The sequence below is a fragment of the Oncorhynchus clarkii genome, chromosome 16, assembly GCF_045791955.1.
Source record: "Oncorhynchus clarkii lewisi isolate Uvic-CL-2024 chromosome 16, UVic_Ocla_1.0, whole genome shotgun sequence".
NCBI classification, from domain to species: domain Eukaryota; kingdom Metazoa; phylum Chordata; class Actinopteri; order Salmoniformes; family Salmonidae; genus Oncorhynchus; species Oncorhynchus clarkii.
In genome coordinates this window covers 54,691,474-54,710,425 of record NC_092162.1, presented here as the reverse complement: position 1 = coordinate 54,710,425, position 18,952 = coordinate 54,691,474, and the positions used below count along the sequence as shown (strand labels likewise).

The window sequence follows — 18,952 nt, the reverse complement described above, 5'->3', positions numbered from 1 at the left end:
GGATTTGGAGTCACACTCATAATTAAAGTGGAAAACCACACTACAGGCTGATCCAACTTTGATATAATGTCCTTAAAACAAGTCAAAATGAGGCTCAGTAGTGTGTGTGGCCTCCATGTGCCTGTATGACCTCCCTACAACGCCTGGGCATGCTCCTGATTAGGTGGCGGATGGTCTCCTGAGGGATCTCCTCCCAGACCTGGACTAAAGCATCTGCCAACTCCTGGACAGTCTGTGGCGTTGGTGGATGGAGCGAGACATGATGTCCCAGATGTGCTCAATTTTCTGTAAGTCTTCACAAGGTTTTCACACACTGTTGCTGGTGTTTTGGCCCATTCCTCCATGCAGATCTCCTCTCGAGCAGTGATGTTTTGGAGCTGTTGCTGGGCAACATGGACTTTCAACTCCCTCCAAAGATTTTCTATGGGGTTGAGATCTGGAGACTGGCTAGGCCACTCCAGGACCTTGAAATGCTTCTTACGAAGCCACTCCTTCGTTGCCCGGCGTTGTGTTTGGGATCATTGTCATGCTGAAAGACCCAGCCACGTTTCATCTTCAATGCCCTTGCTGATGGTAGGCTTTGTTACTTTGGTCCCAGCTCTCTGCAGGTCATTCACTAGGTCCCCCCGTGTGGTTCTGGGATTTTTGCTCACAGTTCTTGTGATCATTTTGACCCCACGGGGTGAGATCTTGCGTGGGGCCCTAGATCGAGGGAGATTACCAGTGGTCTTGTATGTCTTCCGTTTCCTAATAATTGCTCCCACAGTTGATTTCTTCAAGTCAAGCTGCTTCGCTATTGCAGATTCAGTCTTCCCAGCCTGGTGCAGGTCTACAATTTTGTTTCTGGTGTCTTTTGACAGCTCTTTGGTCTTGGCCATAGTGGAGTTTGGAGTGTGACTGTTTGAGGTTGTGGACAGGTGTCTTTTATACTGATAACAAGTTCAAACAGGTGCCATTAATACAGGGAACGAGTGGAGGACAGAGGAGCCTCTTAAAGAAGCAGGTCTGTGAGAGACAGAAATCTTGCTTGTTTGTAGGTGACCAAATACTTATTTTCCACCATAATTTGCAAATAAATTCATTAAAAATCCTACAGTGTGATTTTCTGGATTTGTTTTCTAATTTTGTCTGTCATAGTTGAAGTGTACCTATGATGAAAATTACAGGCCTCTCTCATCTTTTTAAGTGGGAGAACTTGAACAATTATTGGCTGACAATACTAATTTTGCCCCACTGTATATATCAGCAAAAAAATAAACATCCTCTCACTGTCAGCTGCATTTATTTTCAGCAAACTTAACATGTTTAAATATTTGTATGAACATAACAAGATTCAACCACTGAGACATAAACTGAACAATTTCCACAGACATGTGACTAACAGAAATGGAATAGTGTGTCCCTGAACAAAGGGGAGGGGGGGGATAGAAATCAGAAGTAACAGAGACTTGTCCCGAAGCCACTCCTGCGTTGTCTTGGCTGTGTGCTTAGGGTTGTTGTCCTGTTGGAAGGTGAACCTTCACCCCAGTCTGAGGTCCTGAGTTGTCTGGAGCAGGTTTTCATCAAGGATCTCTCTGTACTTTGCTTCGTTCATCTTCCCCTCAATCCTGACTAGTCGCTCTGTCCCTGCTGCTGAAAATTGTCCCCACTGCATGATGCTGCCACCACCATAATTCACCGTAGGAATGGTGCCAGGTTTCCTCTAAGACACAAGACCTGGCATTCAGGCCAAAGTGTTCAATCTTGGTTTCATCAGACCAGATAATCTTGTTTCTCATGGTCTGAGAGTCCTTTAGGTGGCAGGGACTGGGTGACTAGTTAGGATCGGGGGAAACAAGTACAGAGATCCTTGATGAAAACCTGCTCCAGCGAGCTCAGGACCTCAAACTGGGGCGAAGGTTCACCTTCCAACAGGACCACAACCCTAAGCACACAGCCAAGACAATGCAGGAGTGGCTTCGAGACAAGTCTCTGAATGTCCTTGAGTGGCCCAGCCAGAGCCCGGACTTGAACCTGATCCAACATCTCTGGGGAGACCTGAAAATAGCTTTGCAGCAATGCTTCCCCATCCAACCTGACAGAGCTTGATAAACTGCAGAGAAGAATGGGAGAAAATCCTCAAATCAAAATTTGTTGGTCACATAAACATATTTAGCAGATGTTATTGCGGGTGTAGCGAAAAACAGACGTGCCAAGCTTGTAGTGTCATACCCAAGAAGACTCAAAACTGTAATTGTTCCCAAAAGTGCTTAAACAAATTACTAAGTACTTCAGAAATACAGTGTAGACATTGTTAATGTTGTAAATGACTATTGTAGCTGGAAAAAGCAGATTTTTAAGGGAAAATCAACATAGACGTACAAAGGCCCATTATCAGCAACCATCCCTCCTGTGTTCCAATGGTACGTTGTGTTAGCTAATCCAAGTGTATCATTTTAAAATGCTAATTGATGATTAGAAAACCCTTTTGCAACTATGTTAGCACAGCTGCAAACTGTTGTCAGCTGCAAACTGGAGCATCAGCATTTGTGGGTTCGATTACAGGCTCAAAATGGCAAGAAACAAATAACTTCTTCTGAAACTCGTCAGTCTATTCTTGTTCTGAGAAATGATGGCTATTCCATGCGAGAAATTGCCAAGAAACTGAAGATCTCATACAAAGCTGTGTACTACTCCCTTCACAGAACAGCACAAACTGGCCCTAACCAGAATAGATAGAGGAGTGGGAGGCCCCGGTGCACAACTGAGCAAGAGGACAAGTACATTAGAGGGTCTAGTTTGAGAAACAGACACCTCTCAAGTCCTCAACTGGCAGCTTCATTAAATAGTACCCGCAATAGACCAGTCTCAGTGTCAACAGTGAAGAGGCGACTGGCAGAGTTGCAAAGAAAAAAACATATCTCAGACTGGCCAATAAAAAGAAAAGACTATGATGGGCCTAGAAGGCCAGCATCCCGGAGTCTCCTCTTCATTTTTTGACGTTGAGACTGGTGTTTTGCGGAAGGCCCTAAAAATTGTCAAAGCAGTACCGGAGTTCTAAGTCTAGGACAAAAAGGCTTCTCAACAGTTTTTACCCCCAAGCCATAAGACTCCTGAACAGGTAACCAAATGGTTACCCGGACTATTTGCATTGTGTGCCCTCCCCCCTGCTGCTACTCTCTGTTGATCTTATATACATAGTCACTTTAACTATATGGTCATGTACATACTACCTCAATTGGCCCGACCAACCAGTGCTCCCGCACATTGGCTAACCGGGCTATCTACATTGTGTCCCATCACCCGCCAACCCCTCTTTTTACTCTACTGCTACTCTCTGTTCATCATATATGCATAGTCACTTTAACCATACCTACATGTACATACTACCTCAATAAGCCGTACTAACCAGTGTCTATCTGTATATAGCCTTGCTACTCTTATTGTCAAATGTCTTTTTACTGTTGCTTTATTTCTTTACTTACCTACACAAACAAACAAACACACACACACACACACACACACACAGACACCTTTTTTCGCACTATTGGTTAGAGCCTGTAAGTAAGCATTTCACTGTTGTATCGCGCACGTGACAAATAAACTTTGATTTGATTTGCGGGTAATTTTTAATGAAGCTGTCTGTTTCTGAAGCTAGACACTCTAATACCGTGAGTCTCAACTGTTGGTCGCGGGAAGGATTAAGGGGTCGCGAGACATGTGCAAGAACATAATATATACTATATTATTTTGAACGGTAACCGCTGCACCTAAACCTTTATTTTGAAAGGATGCCGCCGCATCGCTTATTGTTGCTGACTTTATACAACGTTACAGCGACACAGGCGTGCATGCAATGCACTGCTTATTGTTGCTGACTTTACACGCGCAGCACGTCCACAGTGATGAAATGGCTAGTTACAGTGGCTTGCGAAAGTATTCACCCCCTTGGCATTGTTCCTATTTTGTTGTCTTACAACCTGGAATTCAATTTTTTTGAGTGTTTGTATCATTTGTTTTACACAACATGCATACCACTTTGAAGATGCCCCCCAAAAATTGGGGGGTGAAACAAACAAGAAAGACAAAAAAAAAACAGAACTTGAGCTTGCATAACTATTCACCCCCCAAAGTCAATACTTTGTAGAGCCACCTTTTGCAGCAATTACAGCTGCAAGTCTCTTGGGGTATGTCTGTATAAGTTTGGCACATCTAGCCACTGTGATTTTTTCCCATTCTTCAAGGCAAAACTGCTCCAGCTCCTTCAAGTTGGATGGGTTCCGCTGGTCTACAGCAATCTTTAAGTCATACTACAGATTCTCATTTGGATTGAGGTCTGTGTTTTGACTAGGCCATTCCAAGAAATGTAAATGTTTCCCCTTAAACCACTCGAGTGTTGCTTTCGCAGTATGCTTAGGGTCATTGTCCTGCTGGAAGGTGAACCTCCATCCCAGTCTCAAATCTCTGGAAGACTAAAACAGGTTTCCCTCAACAATTTCCCTGTATTTAGCACCATCCATCATTCCTTCAATTCTGACCAGTTTCCCAGTCCCTGCCGATGAAAACCATCCCCACAGCATGATGCTGCCACCACCATGCTTCATTTTGGGGATGGTGTTCTCGGGGTTATGGGAGGTATTGGGTTTGCGCCAGACATAGCGTTTTCCTTGATGGCCAAAATGCTCAATTTTAGTCTCATCTGACTAGAGTACCTTCTTCCATATGTTTGGGGAGTCTCCCACATGCCTTTTGGTGAACACCAAACGTACCATTGGAACACAGGATTGATGGTTGCTGATAATGAACCTCTGTACGCCTATGTAGATATTTCATAAAAAATCAGACGTGTCCAGCTACAATAGTCATTTACAACATTAACAATGTCTACACTATATTTCTGATCGCTTTTCTGTTATTTTAGTGGACAAAAAAATAGCTTTTCTTTAAATAACAAGGACATTTCTAAGTGACCCCAAACTTTTGAACAGTAGTGTGTGTATATATACACATAAAACTATGTGGACACCATTCAAATGAGTGGATTTGGCTATTTCAGCTACACCTGTTGCTGACAAGTGTATAAAATCAAGCACACAGCCATGCAATCTCCACAAACAACCATTGGCACTCAAATGACCTTACTGACGAGCTCAGTGACTTTCAACATGGCGCCGTCATAGAATGCCACCTTTCCAACAAGTCAGTTCGTGAAATTTTGGCCCTGCTAGAGCTGCCCCGGTCAACTGTAAGTGCTGTTATTGTGAAGTGGAAATGTCTAGGAGCATATGTCTGTGTGTGGCATGTATCATGGATAATGAAATCAAGCATAAGCAGAGAAATGATGTTCCCCTGTGAAAGGAAGTATTTTCAGATAATGGACTAGCAAGGATTTTCAATACCAGATGATGATCTGTTGATTTACGTTTATTATTTTGAATTAGCAGTGTTTGGTGTCTCTTCCATGTTCATGCAGTTTATACATGACTTTATTTATAATCCCAGAAAGTGTTTTGTCCAGGATTTGATCCAGGTTGGTCAAACACAAGACATAGCGTTTTCCTTGATGGACAAAAAGCTCAATTTTAGTCTCATCTGACCAGAGTACCTTCTTCCATATATTTGGGGAGTCTTCCACCCCCTCTGCTACATATCCACTTGCATGTCAGTGATGGCTATTTATTCTCTTTGATTGGTGTTTTTCTCTGAAGAGTGTACAGATAACCACGCCCCACCCATCTTTTGCTGGATTTGGAAATGTGACGTCATTGGAGGCAAATGGTGATGGGAAGTGGATCGAGCGTTGGTGAGTTTCCCTCTAAACCAATAAAATCACTGAATTCGGTTGTGTCATTTCGACAGGGAAGAAAGAAACTGCAATAAGTTTTGTGGCTTGTAGATTTACAGAATTTTCGAGCGAAGATAGCTCTGTTTTCGCCACACTCTCAGATAATCGTTTGAATTGGAAATGGCTGGAAGTAAGTAACCGTATATAGTTTTGTAAAGGTATTCTTCTGATTACGAACAGCTTGACAGTTAGCCGATGCTAGCAGGTCATTTTGCTGCTACATTCTTGTCATGCTGTCAAAACAGCCACGAACATGATGGGATGTTAGTGTCAGTATGGTATGCCATTAAATAAATGGCAGTATGGTATGCCATTAAATAAACGTTACTTTGATGGGTGACCTAGATCCAAATATTGTGTACATAGTATGAATAGTTTGCTTGCTAGCTAATTTACCTTGTAACTTTACAGGTACAAATTCGGCTAGTTAGCGTGACTAGGCAAGTGAGCCCAGTCAGTATTATTTCAGTAGTCACTGCTAGCTAGGTCCGGCCCTTTTTTAAAATACGGGTTTGGGCTGAGGATTTTGCTAATAACATTACAGTTGCTGGTGTGTTGTAGCTGTGCGTCTGCAAAGTGGCGAACGTTTATCCGCGAAGGGTGCGCGGTCTGTAAATTGTATCTAATATTTGTATATAGTTCTAACCTGTTGCCATTTAGGTAAAATAAGAGTACTGCTTTTGAAGGTGGTACACAATACATCTTGATTATTTCTTATCAGCCTATGACCAGAAAGGGTAGGCCGATTCTTTACCAAACGTGTAATGCAATATGGAACAAATGGTTGTGTAATACTTTTATCAAATGATTTGTGTTTTATGGTTTTATAGACTATAGGCTGTTTGTGCCCTCTTAAAATAAAGTGCTATTTGGCTAGAAGACATTTGGGGCTGAAACTGTTTTCCTCAAATGAAAAGGAGTGCTTCCTGAAAGTAAATCTACATTTTTCAAATATCTGTTCCCCTTTGGACAATCTTACTGCTCGTAGAACACAAGGAAGTAGAAATAAGAATGTAGCAATCTATTCTGTCACTTATTGTAGCCTGCCTCTTCTGTCGATCCCAAGGCATTGCTGTGTCTCTGAGTGTTCAGATAGTTCATTGTTTGTGTGTGGTGTTATTTAACTTGCTATGTGTTTTGAAAGTGATTGTGGCTGTTGTACTCCCTTGGTATGAATCATTGTGCCAGACAGGCCCAGAGCAGTACTCTTACTGCTCTAGTCTATTGGCATAATAGTGTGATATTCAAAAATAGTTTTTACTCTCACTCCTTCAGTATGCTATTAAACTAGACTACAGTAGACTACACTGTATTATTCATATTGTTGGTTCCTACATGTTTGGCCAATCTTGTTATTAATAATAACTTGTTTTTGACATTTATCTTTGCCTAGGAAAATTGAGTGCCATTCCCCTCTCTCGGTCCGAGGTGTTCGGAGAGCTGCGGAAGGAGCTGCATGATGACAAGGAGTTCCATCATTCTGACGCTCACATCTTCATCATCATGGGAGCATCGGTGAGATGGGGAAATTAGAGGCTACTTTGATTACTGATGAATGACCCTGCAAGTTTTGACCCTCCACAGCACAGGAAACTTTATTTTTATAATTACAAAAGTTGTGAATGGGCTGGTGGAGTGAGTGTGTGTTGGATGCATATTGGAGCGAGTGACTGACAAAATAAGTGAATCAGTTGAGGTTTTGAACATCATCTATCCTCTTTTGGACTTTTATGAAATTCCCTGAAAATATGTGCCATTTAAGGCACTTTTGTCCAAACCAACTTAGTCATGTGTGAGTACATTTTACGTATGGTGGCCCCAGCAGGAATCGAACCCACAACCATTGGCATTGCAAGCGCCATGCATTACCGACTGAGCCACACAGGACCATAATGATGAAATTAAACCTGTAATCAATTCTGAGGTAGTTCAAGATCGATCAGTTGCACAGGATTAACAATTTACTAAATGTAGGCTACCAAAATTAGGATACATTTGTCCGAGACACACAGAATTAGTCTTCTCCTAGAATAATTTCAATGTTTTGTTCAGTTATACCTATTTGATAGATTTTAGGTGGACAGATAAGGGAACACATTTAGTGAGAACGGTGTGTTGAAACGGACAAGAGGGGTTGCACATTTGAGGAAATGTAGAAATTTAATTGAGACACATTACACAGAGCTTGTGTAACTAAGCAACCCCAGAATCACTTGTGCTCGCTGTAGTCTGGCCTTGATACAAAGAGAACTAACAATCATGAACCTTGATATTATGACACTGTTTGTTAGCCAATCATGTTCAGCTTGAACTGTTTGTTAGTTAATCATGTTGCGCACAGACAGTACGTTGGCCAATCATAGTGTACGAACTGATCTTTTGTTGATCAACTCAGCTGAATTACTGCATGTTCCCCAGTCACATAGAGATGGCCTAATGAGCCAGAATTATAGGTTGTGGGAAATGACTTTCTATCTCTTCTCCTATCAGTACCTACAAGGATTATCAATTCACTGACTCAGTCGAGTCACTTTGAAGTTGCATTTTCTTACAGTATTTCCTTCTCTAGAAAAGTCCTCTCTTGGCCTACAATGTTTTTTCATGTTTTCGCCTGTGACACCTGCCCAGTTAACTGATCAAATGTACTTTCGGAGAGGAGCTCAATGTATCATTCTTCCGCCCACTTCTCCATTTAGGCCGGTTCTCCCACTCTATTTTCTCTTGGTTGAAAGGAGTGGTGCAAGAGCTGAATAGTGCAGTGTCACCGTAATGAAAGGAAACCGCTGACAAAGGTAGTAGAGAGGCATGTTGGGAATCAGAATGGGGGAATGGTAATGGTGGTAAGGCATAGCCTTGTGGTGTCTATGGTGGTTTTTGGGAACAGTGATGTACATAGGCTACTGTAAAATATGGTTTGTGTGCAATGCTGCAATCGGTCCTTGACACTCAGCAAGCACACACCAATCACAAGCTGGTGTTACATGTACCCAAAAATACACCGCAGGCACACACACCACCTCACTCAACATGGCCTCATTACAGTCGCTCTGCCAATGAAACATTAGTAAATATTAATGATTAACTGAAGAATGATGAGAGAAATGTGATTCGATGGTGTTTGTCAAGCCACCCTCGGTTTGCATTTTCCTCTCAGCTGAGGCGGGACAGAAGGCCAGTAGTCATGGACAGACTGAGGCTGGGCATAGGCTAATGCATATCAGTTTAAAGGTGTAACCCATTTAGTCATTAGACACAAATCACTGGAATAAGACACATAATAGTCCATAAGGCCATTCGGATGAATTATTATGTTTAAGTTTTTCCCCAAGTGGCATACCAAGCCCGCTTGGTGTTCAACCTTCCTAAGTTCTCCCATGTCAACTCGCTCCTCCGCACACAGCTCGCATCATCTTCAAGACCCTGGTGCTTGCCTATGGAGCAGCAAGGGGAACTGCACCTCCTTACCTTCAAGCTTTGCTCCAACCCTACATCCCAATCCGAGCACTCTGTACCGTCACCTCTGGTCTCTTGTCCCTCCCACCCCTACAGGAGGGCAGCTCCCGCTCAGAAGAGCTTGGACTGGGTTGTCTCTTCTGCAGTCCTCATGCCTCCTTGCAGCATGCCTAAGGCATGTTCACGCAGATGAGCAGGGACCCTGGGAATCTTTATTTTGGTGTTTTTCAGAGTCAGTAGAAAGGCCTCTTTAGTGTTTAAGTTTTCATAACTGTAACCTTAATTGCCTATCGTCTGTGAGCTGTTCTTGTCTTAACAACCGTTCCACAGGTGCATGTTCATTAATTGTTTATGGTTCATTGAACAAGCATGGGAAACAGTGTTTAAAACCTTTACAATGAAGAATCTGTAGTTATTTGGATTTTTACAAATTATCTTTGAAAGATAGGGTCCTGAAAAAGGAACGTTTATTTATTTTTTTGCTGAGTTTATGTTAACATAAAGAGAGGACGAAGATTTTTGGTATACATCTTTTAAGGTGTCTAGTATTGATATTAGAGGTCGACCGATTATGATTTTTCAACGCCGATACCGATTATTGGGGGACCAAAAAAGCAGATACCGATTAATCGGCCTATTTATTTATTTTTTTATTTTTTATGTATTTGTAATAAAGACAATTACAACAATACTGAATGAGAACACTTATTTTAACTTAATATAATACACCAATAAAATAAATTTAGCCTCAAGTAAATAATGAAACATGTTCAATTTGGTTTAAATAATGTAAAAACAAAGTGTTGGAGAAGAAAGTAAAAGTGCAATATGTGCCATGTAAGAAAGCTAACGTTTAAGTTCCTTGCTCAGAACATGAGAACATATGAAAGCTGGTGGTTCCTTTTAACATGAGTCTTCAATATTCCCAGGTAAAAACGTTTTGGGTTGTAGTTATTATAGAACTATTTCCCTCTATACCATTTGTATTTCATTAACCTTTGACTATTGGATGTTCTTATAGGCACTTTAGTATTGCCAATGTAACAGTATAGCTTCCGTCCCTCTCCTCGCTCCTCCCTGGGCTCGAACCAGCAACACAACGACAACAGCCACCATCGAAGCAGCGTTACCCATGCAGAGTAAGGGGAACAACTACTAAAAGGCTCAGAGCGAGTGTCGTTTGAAACGCTATTAGCGCACACTAGCTAGCTAGCCATCTCACTTCGGTTACACCAGCCTCATCTCGGGAGTTGATAGGCTTGAAGTCATAAACAGCGCAATGCTTGACGCACAACGAAGAGCTGCTGGCAAAACGCACGAAAGTGCTGTTTGAATGGATGTTTACGCGCCTGCTTCTGCCTACCACCGCTCAGTCAGATACTTAGATACTTGTATGCTCAGCCAGATTATATGCAACGCAGGACACGCTAGATAATATCTAGTAATATCATCAACCATGTGTAGTTAACAAGTGATTATGATTGTTTTTTATAAGATAAGTTTAATGCTAGCTAGCAACTTACCATGGCTTACTGCATTCGTGTAACAGGCAGTCTCCTTGTGGAGTGCAACGAGAGAGAGGCAGGTCGTTATTGCGTTGGACTAGTTAACTGTAAGGTTGCAAGATTGGATCCCCCGAGCTGACAAGGTGAAAATCTGTCGTTCTGCTCCTGAACGAGGCAGTTAACCTACCGTTCCTAGGCCGTCATTGAAAATAAGAATGTGTTCTTAACTGACTTTCCTAGTTAAATAAAGGTATAAAAATATATTTAAAAAATCGGCAAATCGGTGCCCAAAAATACCGATTTCCGATTGTTATGAAAACTTGAAATCGGCCCTAATTAATCGGCCATTCTGATTAATCGGTCGCCCTCTAATTGATATATGCATTTGCAATTACTCAACTTTGTTCAGTGTGGTCATAGAATGAGTAAACATGTTGACGGCGAAAATAGTGACCGGCGGGATAACACAGTGCATCAGATCATGACAGGAACAACGTTATCAGTGATGATGACCTACCCACCCCCCTCCACTGTTGCTAATGAAGAGCCAAGAGGGTCCAGTCAGAAGAGCTAAGGGAAAAGCTGTAGGTGGTCAAAAATAAAGATTGATTGTTCAAATGATCGAAGAGGCCTGCCACCGCTGTGATTTAACACATAGTATTCAGCCCAAATGCTACAGAATGTGTCAAACAAAGCTGCCCCAACCCAATGGATGTTTTCCTACTAATGTATCCACCCACCCTAAGAGAGATCACCATTGACATGTCCAACCTCTACTCCACCCAGACCAAGGACAAGCAACTGTATCCGAGTATGGATGAGCTCCTTACATTCTATGGGATCCTTATCACATCTGGGTACAGCTCTGTTCCAAGAAGACGCATGTACTGGTCACTTGACAGTGATGTACACAATGAAAGCATTTAATGTATTGTGGCGAAATCGCTCTGATGAAATAATGGCCTCCGTTCATGTGGTTGACAACACAAAGATCACTGATGACCCATTTTAAGGTTAGGCCCATCTTCTCCCAGCTCAATCAGTCATACAAAGTCATGCCATTTCAGGAATGGCTGTCATTGGATGAGAGCATGATCTAATACTATGGCCGACATGGATGTAAGCAATTCATAAGAGGTAAACCAATCCGTTTTTCTTACAAGCTATGGGGCCTTGTCTCATCCAGTGGTTACATGTGGAACCAAATGGTGGATCCCACACTATCCTCCCTGAGATGGGTTGGGTCCCACATCCAAATTGCATCAACCGATACAATGAGCACATGGGTGCTAAGAAATGGTGATGGCCGATCTTTGCATGGTCTCTCAACAGTGCACTCGTAAACAGCCGTTTCTTTTACAGAGACATGGGAGGGGCCATAGACATTCTCACGGATAGTGGCACAGTCTCTTAAGCAAACGTTTGGCACGAAACCACTGAGCCGCGGAAGGAGATCTCTACTGGCTGCTACTGTTGAAGATCAGGCAAGATATGACAAAGCTTCTTCTCACTGGCCAATCAACACGATGCACCGGTAACAGATGTCGGCATTGTGACGAACTACCTATGCATGTGAGAAATGCAGAGCACCACTGCAAATTGAGTGCGTCAAGATATACCATGAACAGTAGAAAAGGAGATGAGAGTGAATGAAAAAGGGCTGAAAAAGCCCAAAAAAGAAAAGTCGATAAAGGCTGAGAAGCTGACAAAAGGGAAAAAGACACTCAAAATGACTGAAATGTTTTTAGAAAACGTCAATTAATTCAAGACATACTGTCTGACTGTAGTTCAAAATAGTGATGCACAAATGTAATCATGCACTTGGTTCTGAAGCCTTACCTACTAAGATTGATATTGTTCAGTGTAGGCCTCTACTTGAAAGCATATTCTACAGGCTACCTCTATCCTAAATGTTACCTTTATGTTCAGTGGGAATGAATCACACAACTGCTATACAGTTTGTCATTGTGACATTTTAGTGCAACATTCACTATGTTACAATGAATATTGCACTGAAGTACAAGTTAAAATGTTACAATATTAATGTTTGTTACTTTAACATAAAGGACATGTTGCACTAAAGTAATAATGTTGAAATGGGTTGATTTAAAAAATAAAAAAAAATGTATTTGCGCTCAGTATTCATATCAATGTTGTGTAAGTGTTTTTGATAATGTAAAATAGTCACACTAGAATGTGATGGGACCTTCTAGTGGCAATGCTGGGGACTGCCAGTGATGTCTCACGTAGTTATTTTAAGATGAATGCACCAATTCTAAAATCACTGTACTAATAATCACCACACTGATGGACCTGAATGAAGCGTCTGTCTGTAGTGCTGCTATACTGTGGTGCAAAAAAGTATTTAGTCAGCCACCAATTGTGCAAGAGAGAGAGAGGTCTGTAATTTTCATCATAGGTACACTTCAACTATGACAGACAAAATGAGAAAAAAAATTCCAGAAAATCATTGTAGGATTTGTAATGAATTTAATTAGCAAATTATGGTGGAAAATAAGTATTTGGTCAATAACAAAAGTTTATATCAATACTTTATATACCCTTTGTTGGCAATGACAGAGGTCAAACATTTTCTGTAAGTCTTCACAAGGTTTTCACACACTGTTGCTGGTATTTTGGCCCATTCCTCTATGCAGATCTCCTCTAGAGCAGTGATGTTTTGGGGCTGTTGCTGGGCAACACTGACTTTCAACTCCCTCCAAAGATTTTCTATGGGGTTGAGATCTGGAGACTGGCTAGGCCACTCCAGGACCTTGAAATACTTCTTACAAAGCCACTCCTTCGTTGCCCGGGCGGTGTGTTTGGGATCATTGTCATGCTGAAAGACCCGGCCACGTTTCATCTTCAATGCCCTTGCTGATGGTAGGCTTTGTTACTTTGGTCCCAGCTCTCTGCAGGTCATTCACTAGGTCCCCCCGTGTTGTTCTGGGATTTTTGCTCACAGTTCTTGTGATCATTTTGACCCCACGGGGTGAGATCTTGCGTGGGGCCCTAGATCGAGGGAGATTATCAGTGGTCTTGTATGTCTTCCGTTTCCTAATAATTGCTCCCACAGTTGATTTCTTCAAACCAAGCTGCTTCGCTATTGCAGATTCAGTCTTCCCAGCCTGGTGCAGGTCTACAATTTTGTTTCTGGTGTCCTTTGACAGCTCTTTGGTCTTGGCCATAGCGGAGTTTGGAGTGTGACTGTTTGAGGTTGTGGACAGGTGTCTTTTATACTGATAACAAGTTCAAACAGGTGCCATTAATACAGGTAACGAGTGGAGGACAGAGGAGCCTCTTAAAGAAGAAGTTACAGATCTGTGAGAGACAGAAATCTTGCTTGTTTGTAGGTGACCAAATACTTATTTTCTGCCATAATTTGCAAATAAATTCATAAATCCTACAATGTGTTTTTCTGGAATTTTTTTCTTCTCATTTTGTCTGTCATAGTTGAAGTGTACCTATGATAAATTACAGGCCTCTCATTTTTTAAGTGCACAATTGGTGGCTGACTAAATATTTTTTTTGTGTGTGTATATAGCTAGCCTCTGTTTCAATCAACATTTTAGAGGTGACTAATCTGGTTTTGTGTTAACATGTTAATAATGTTCATATGTTTCTCTTTAGGGGGATCTAGCCAAAAAGAAAATCTACCCAACTCTGTGGTGAGTGTGCAGCCTCTTTAGTCTTAAAATGAGAAGTGGCTATCACAGGGCAGCTGTGGATTTTCTTTGGTGTCAAGTGATGAGTAAAAACTCCTAATGATCCTCCTTTCTGTTCTTATACCCCCGTCTCACTCAGGTGGTTGTTTAGAGATGGTCTACTCCCTGAACAGACTCACTTTGTGGGCTTTGCCCGCTCTGACCTGACGGTGGATTCCATCAAAACTGCCTCCATGCCCTATATGAAGGTGAGACTTTCCAAATGAACGCATTACATATTGACCCACATTTTTACACTGTGTGGGTTAATGCATATGTATGTGTGTTTGTGCATGTTAAAACCATAGACGTATGACAACATTCCTATCTCTCTGTGGTCCCAGGTGGCAGACTCTGAGGCGGAGCGGTTGTCTGTGTTCTTCAGCCGTAACTCTTATGTCAGTGGGAAGTACACCGAGGAGAGTGCCTTCTCCAACCTCCACACCCACCTGTTGTCCCTGCCCGGGGGGGGAAAGGCCAACCGCCTCTTCTACCTCGCCCTGCCGCCCAGCGTCTACCACGATGTCACCAAGAACATCAAGCACCACTGCATGAGTACCAAGTCAGTAAGCCTGTCATGTCTTGCTGTTCAGTCTCTGACTCCCTCTCCTCTCAATCCTCCTCTGTGGTGTTGCTAAGGCCTTGAACAGGCCTGTTCATATTTAATCCACTTGCTTCATGTAATCGGTCTTGTCTGGGGAGAGCTGCTCATTAGATTAGCTTCTCCCTCTTCCGTTGTTTAATATCCAAAACATGCTTACCTCCCCTCCTATCTGTGTGTGTTTTATTAGGGGCTGGAGCAGAGTGATTGTGGAGAAGCCATTTGGTCGTGACCTGCAGAGCTCAGAGGAGCTGTCCACCCACCTCTCTTCCCTGTTCACTGAGGACCAGATCTACCGCATAGACCACTACCTGGGCAAGGAGATGGTGCAGAACCTCATGGTCCTCAGGTACAGGACAAATCGTCTCCACTCTTTTTCTATTCTCTATTGCAGTCTCTCTCCCTCACTCTCTTTGCTTGGGGTGAGAAAAAACAACATTAATAAACAGACAGCTGTGTGTGTTTCAGCTATGTCCATGTCAATAAGGCTGAGGTTAAACAGTGGTAAATATTCCAGGTTTGGGAACCGGATCTTTGGGCCCATCTGGAACCGGGACAGCATAGCTTGTGTGGTCCTCACCTTCAAAGAACCCTTCGGCACCCAGGGCCGGGGCGGCTACTTTGACGACTTTGGAATCATCCGGTGAGGAGAACTGCGTTAGCGCTCAATGACATCAAACCTCAATGAAGGCATTTATTCTTGCTATGTTCTACTAGTTGGTCTGTAACTTCTCACCCTCCATTTTGTATTAAATTTTTTTTCAGGGATGTCATGCAGAACCACTTGCTCCAGATGCTCTCGCTGGTTGCCATGGAGAAGCCTGCCTCCACCAGCTCTGATGATGTCAGGGATGAAAAGGTACAGCAACATGGACACAAACTAAAGCCCAAAATGCACATCTTCACTTGACTCCATTGGCCCCTCCAGAAAACTGACACCAATCTTTATTAGTTAGTAAAACCAAACAGAATAAACAAGTAGACTTCAAACCAATCACTTCGTACTCTCTCTCCCTGACCACTGTCTCCCCTGCAGGTGAAGGTGCTGAAGTGCATTGCCCCCATTACCATGTCAGATGTGGTGTTGGGGCAGTATGTGGGTGACCCAGATGGAGAGGGGGATGCCAAGCTGGGTTACCTTGATGACCCCACTGTCCCCAAAGGCTCCACCCAGGCCACCTTCACCACAGCTGTGCTCTACGTGCACAACGAGCGCTGGGATGGTGAGAACCTCGGCTTTCTCTCTCTCTCCCTCCAGTCTTGCTTGTTGTGCTTTCACTGTCTGGTAAAACCAGCTCACTCCTCAGTGATAACTGTAATTACTCTGTTCTTCCAAAGGTGTTCCCTTCATCCTGCGTTGCGGCAAAGCCCTGAATGAGAGGAAAGCGGAGGTGCGGTTGCAGTTCACGGATGTTCCGGGGGACATCTTTGGAGCGCAGTGTCGTAGGAATGAGCTGGTGGTGCGTGTGCAGCCCAACGAGGCCGTATACGCGAAGATGATGAGCAAGAAACCAGGAGTGTATTTCCACCCGGAGGAGACGGAGCTGGACCTCACCTACAAAAGCCGATATAAGGTGAGATACTGAATGAACCCCCCCCCCCATCGCTCATAGAAAACACACTCGCACACTACCTCACCACGCTCACATTTTAGCAACCCATATATAGGCACAATGTTCAACCTTACTTGCTCAATTTTCACTAATCTTTTCTCTCCTCAGGATGTGAATTTGCCCGACGCCTACGAGCGTCTCATCCTGGACGTCTTCTGTGGCAGCCAGATGCACTTTGTCAGGAGGTCAGTCAGGCTGTCTGTCTTGCTCAGAAGTCCCTTCTGTTGCCATGGTGTTTGTGTTATGAAAATAAGACTGAACATGCATTATAATTATGTCCACAAGATGGTGCAATGCAGCCCATTGGCTGCATTACTATGTGCTACTCTCCTTACATTGTCTTCTCTTTTCACTCAGTGATGAGCTGAGGGAAGCCTGGAGGATCTTTACGCCTCTCCTTCATCAGATCGAGAGTGAGAAGCCTCCTCCCATCCCCTACATATATGGAAGGTAAGATTTACCATTAACAGTTAAACAAGTATCGCAAGTCAATAGTCCCATTAATTTGTCAGTGGTATTTTTGGTTTTATTTTGTGATTGATTTGTTCTTTCCCTTCTTCCTAGCCGGGGTCCAACAGAAGCAGATGAGCTTTCAAAGAGGGTTGGTTTCCACTATGAAGGAACATACAAATGGGTCAACCCCCACAAACTGTGAAACAGGATGGCAGGAGAGGGGGAGGGGCCAGAGCGGGGTAAAATGAGCAGCAATACTTTGGTCTGATGGAGTTATTGCTCTTTCCTTTCCAGACCTGTCAGGGCAACAGTCAACAGAGAGATTAGGATATATATGCATGTATGGAAAGGAAGCTATGTAAAAGTATAGGAACGGACTAGGTCTCAGCTACTACATGAATGCTCATCAGGTCTTAACTAGTCGGGGGGGCACTTAACCACTGGGGATGAAGGGAGCGAGAGAAACACTAGCCAAATTTCTGTTTCTCCCTCTTCTTCCTGAAGTGTGCACTCTTTTGGTTCTCTTCATGGATTCAAAAGCTGTGGTTGTGATCTGATTCTCTACCCTGCCACTGCTTGTTTCCAACATACTCCTCACACCAGTCCGTTCCATAAGGTGGAGTGTGTTCATGTGCAAATGTAAGATTGGGAGAAGAGTAGATAATAGGACTGTAGCCATTGAATGGGTGCAAGCATGGGCTGGACAGATTTTCCACTGTCTTACACCTTGAGAGGTAGTGTTCGAATACAAACTTCAGGGAAAAGGGGGTGAAAAAGAATTAGGCCAGAGTTGTGACATTAGTATCAAAAGTTAGACCTGGAGATGGAGAACAAAATGTAGATAACCCATTTAATGGTGGGAATTACAATGAATGTCTACCACCCTCCACCATGACCACATGTATAAACGGATATAATTGTAATACTTTATAATGCTCTGCAGTTGTTGTTTTTACTATTAAGGTTATCCTTTTGTTTTTCTCATGCTATTTTGGACCAAGGAAAACCATGTTGCATAGTAATAATCCTTATTGTTACTATGAAGTGGGTTCAGAACATGGTGGTTTAATGCAGAGGTCAATATTTTCTGCAGGCAGTTTCTCATCTTGAATTTCTTAAGAGCAACATTGTATTTAGAACAAAGCTTTGGTGTGCTGAATTCCAAGAACTGAGTTATCTCATTCTCACTCTGTTACTTTGCTTTTTGTTGACATTTTCTTACATTTCCAGGCATGGCCTATTGAAGTTAATGATCATTTTGAATAAGAGTTTAGAAATGACAAGGTCTGTCACAGGGTCAACATAATGCTGTCTATTTAATGATATACTGTGTTATAGACTGAACATTCACATGTTATTTCCAGAACTTATTTTTGTGTTCAGTCTCCATTGATACAGGTATTTTGTGTTTAAGGGGTTGGTCTCTAGAAGTATCTTGCATTCTTGTCACTTGACCATAATAAAAAAATGTTGCTGCTTTTTTTTGTTTTTAATTTATATCCTCAATAAATAGATTTGCATTACAATTTTGGCAATTTGTCTCATGTAAAGAACAAAAATGTCAAATGTAGCATGCTATATAGGGGGGGAAATTGACTTGTTGATACAGCCTTTTCATGTGAAACTGGTCTGACTTATAGTGACGTAAAGGGGTGTCTACATCTTACAATAGCTCCTAGCCTAGTTGACTTGGTTGACTGTTGCAGAACTTTATTTCCCCAAGACTGCTGCTCAAGTCTCATTTCAAAGCAATTAACTTATTCCTTGAGTTAGCCTGGTACTGCAGGGTTGGAGCAAAA

At 42.6% G+C, this 18,952-nt stretch overlaps 1 protein-coding gene across 1 annotated transcript; it reads left to right on the top strand.

Moving 5' to 3' along the window:
• The first annotated feature begins 5,796 nt into the window (after nucleotides 1–5,796).
• Nucleotides 5,797–18,683, top strand: LOC139368754 (glucose-6-phosphate 1-dehydrogenase-like). The gene is made up of 13 exons (XM_071108071.1): nucleotides 5,797–5,954; nucleotides 7,218–7,339; nucleotides 14,413–14,450; nucleotides 14,587–14,695; nucleotides 14,831–15,048; nucleotides 15,278–15,436; nucleotides 15,605–15,730; nucleotides 15,853–15,946; nucleotides 16,124–16,310; nucleotides 16,426–16,661; nucleotides 16,809–16,885; nucleotides 17,058–17,150; nucleotides 17,265–18,683. Exons 1-13 carry the CDS (start codon nucleotides 5,945–5,947, stop codon nucleotides 17,353–17,355), a joined length of 1,560 nt encoding a protein of 519 aa, XP_070964172.1. The 5' UTR covers nucleotides 5,797–5,944; the 3' UTR covers nucleotides 17,356–18,683.
• Nucleotides 18,684–18,952: the final 269 nt, after the last annotated feature.

Excerpts from the sequence above, each read along its gene's own strand:
- LOC139368754 (XM_071108071.1), top strand. Across the intron at positions 14,696-14,830 it reads CCTCCATGCCCTATATGAAG|GTGGCAGACTCTGAGGCGGA; the intron begins GTGAGACTTTCC and ends CTGTGGTCCCAG. Across the intron at positions 16,662-16,808 it reads CCTACAAAAGCCGATATAAG|GATGTGAATTTGCCCGACGC; the intron begins GTGAGATACTGA and ends TTCTCTCCTCAG.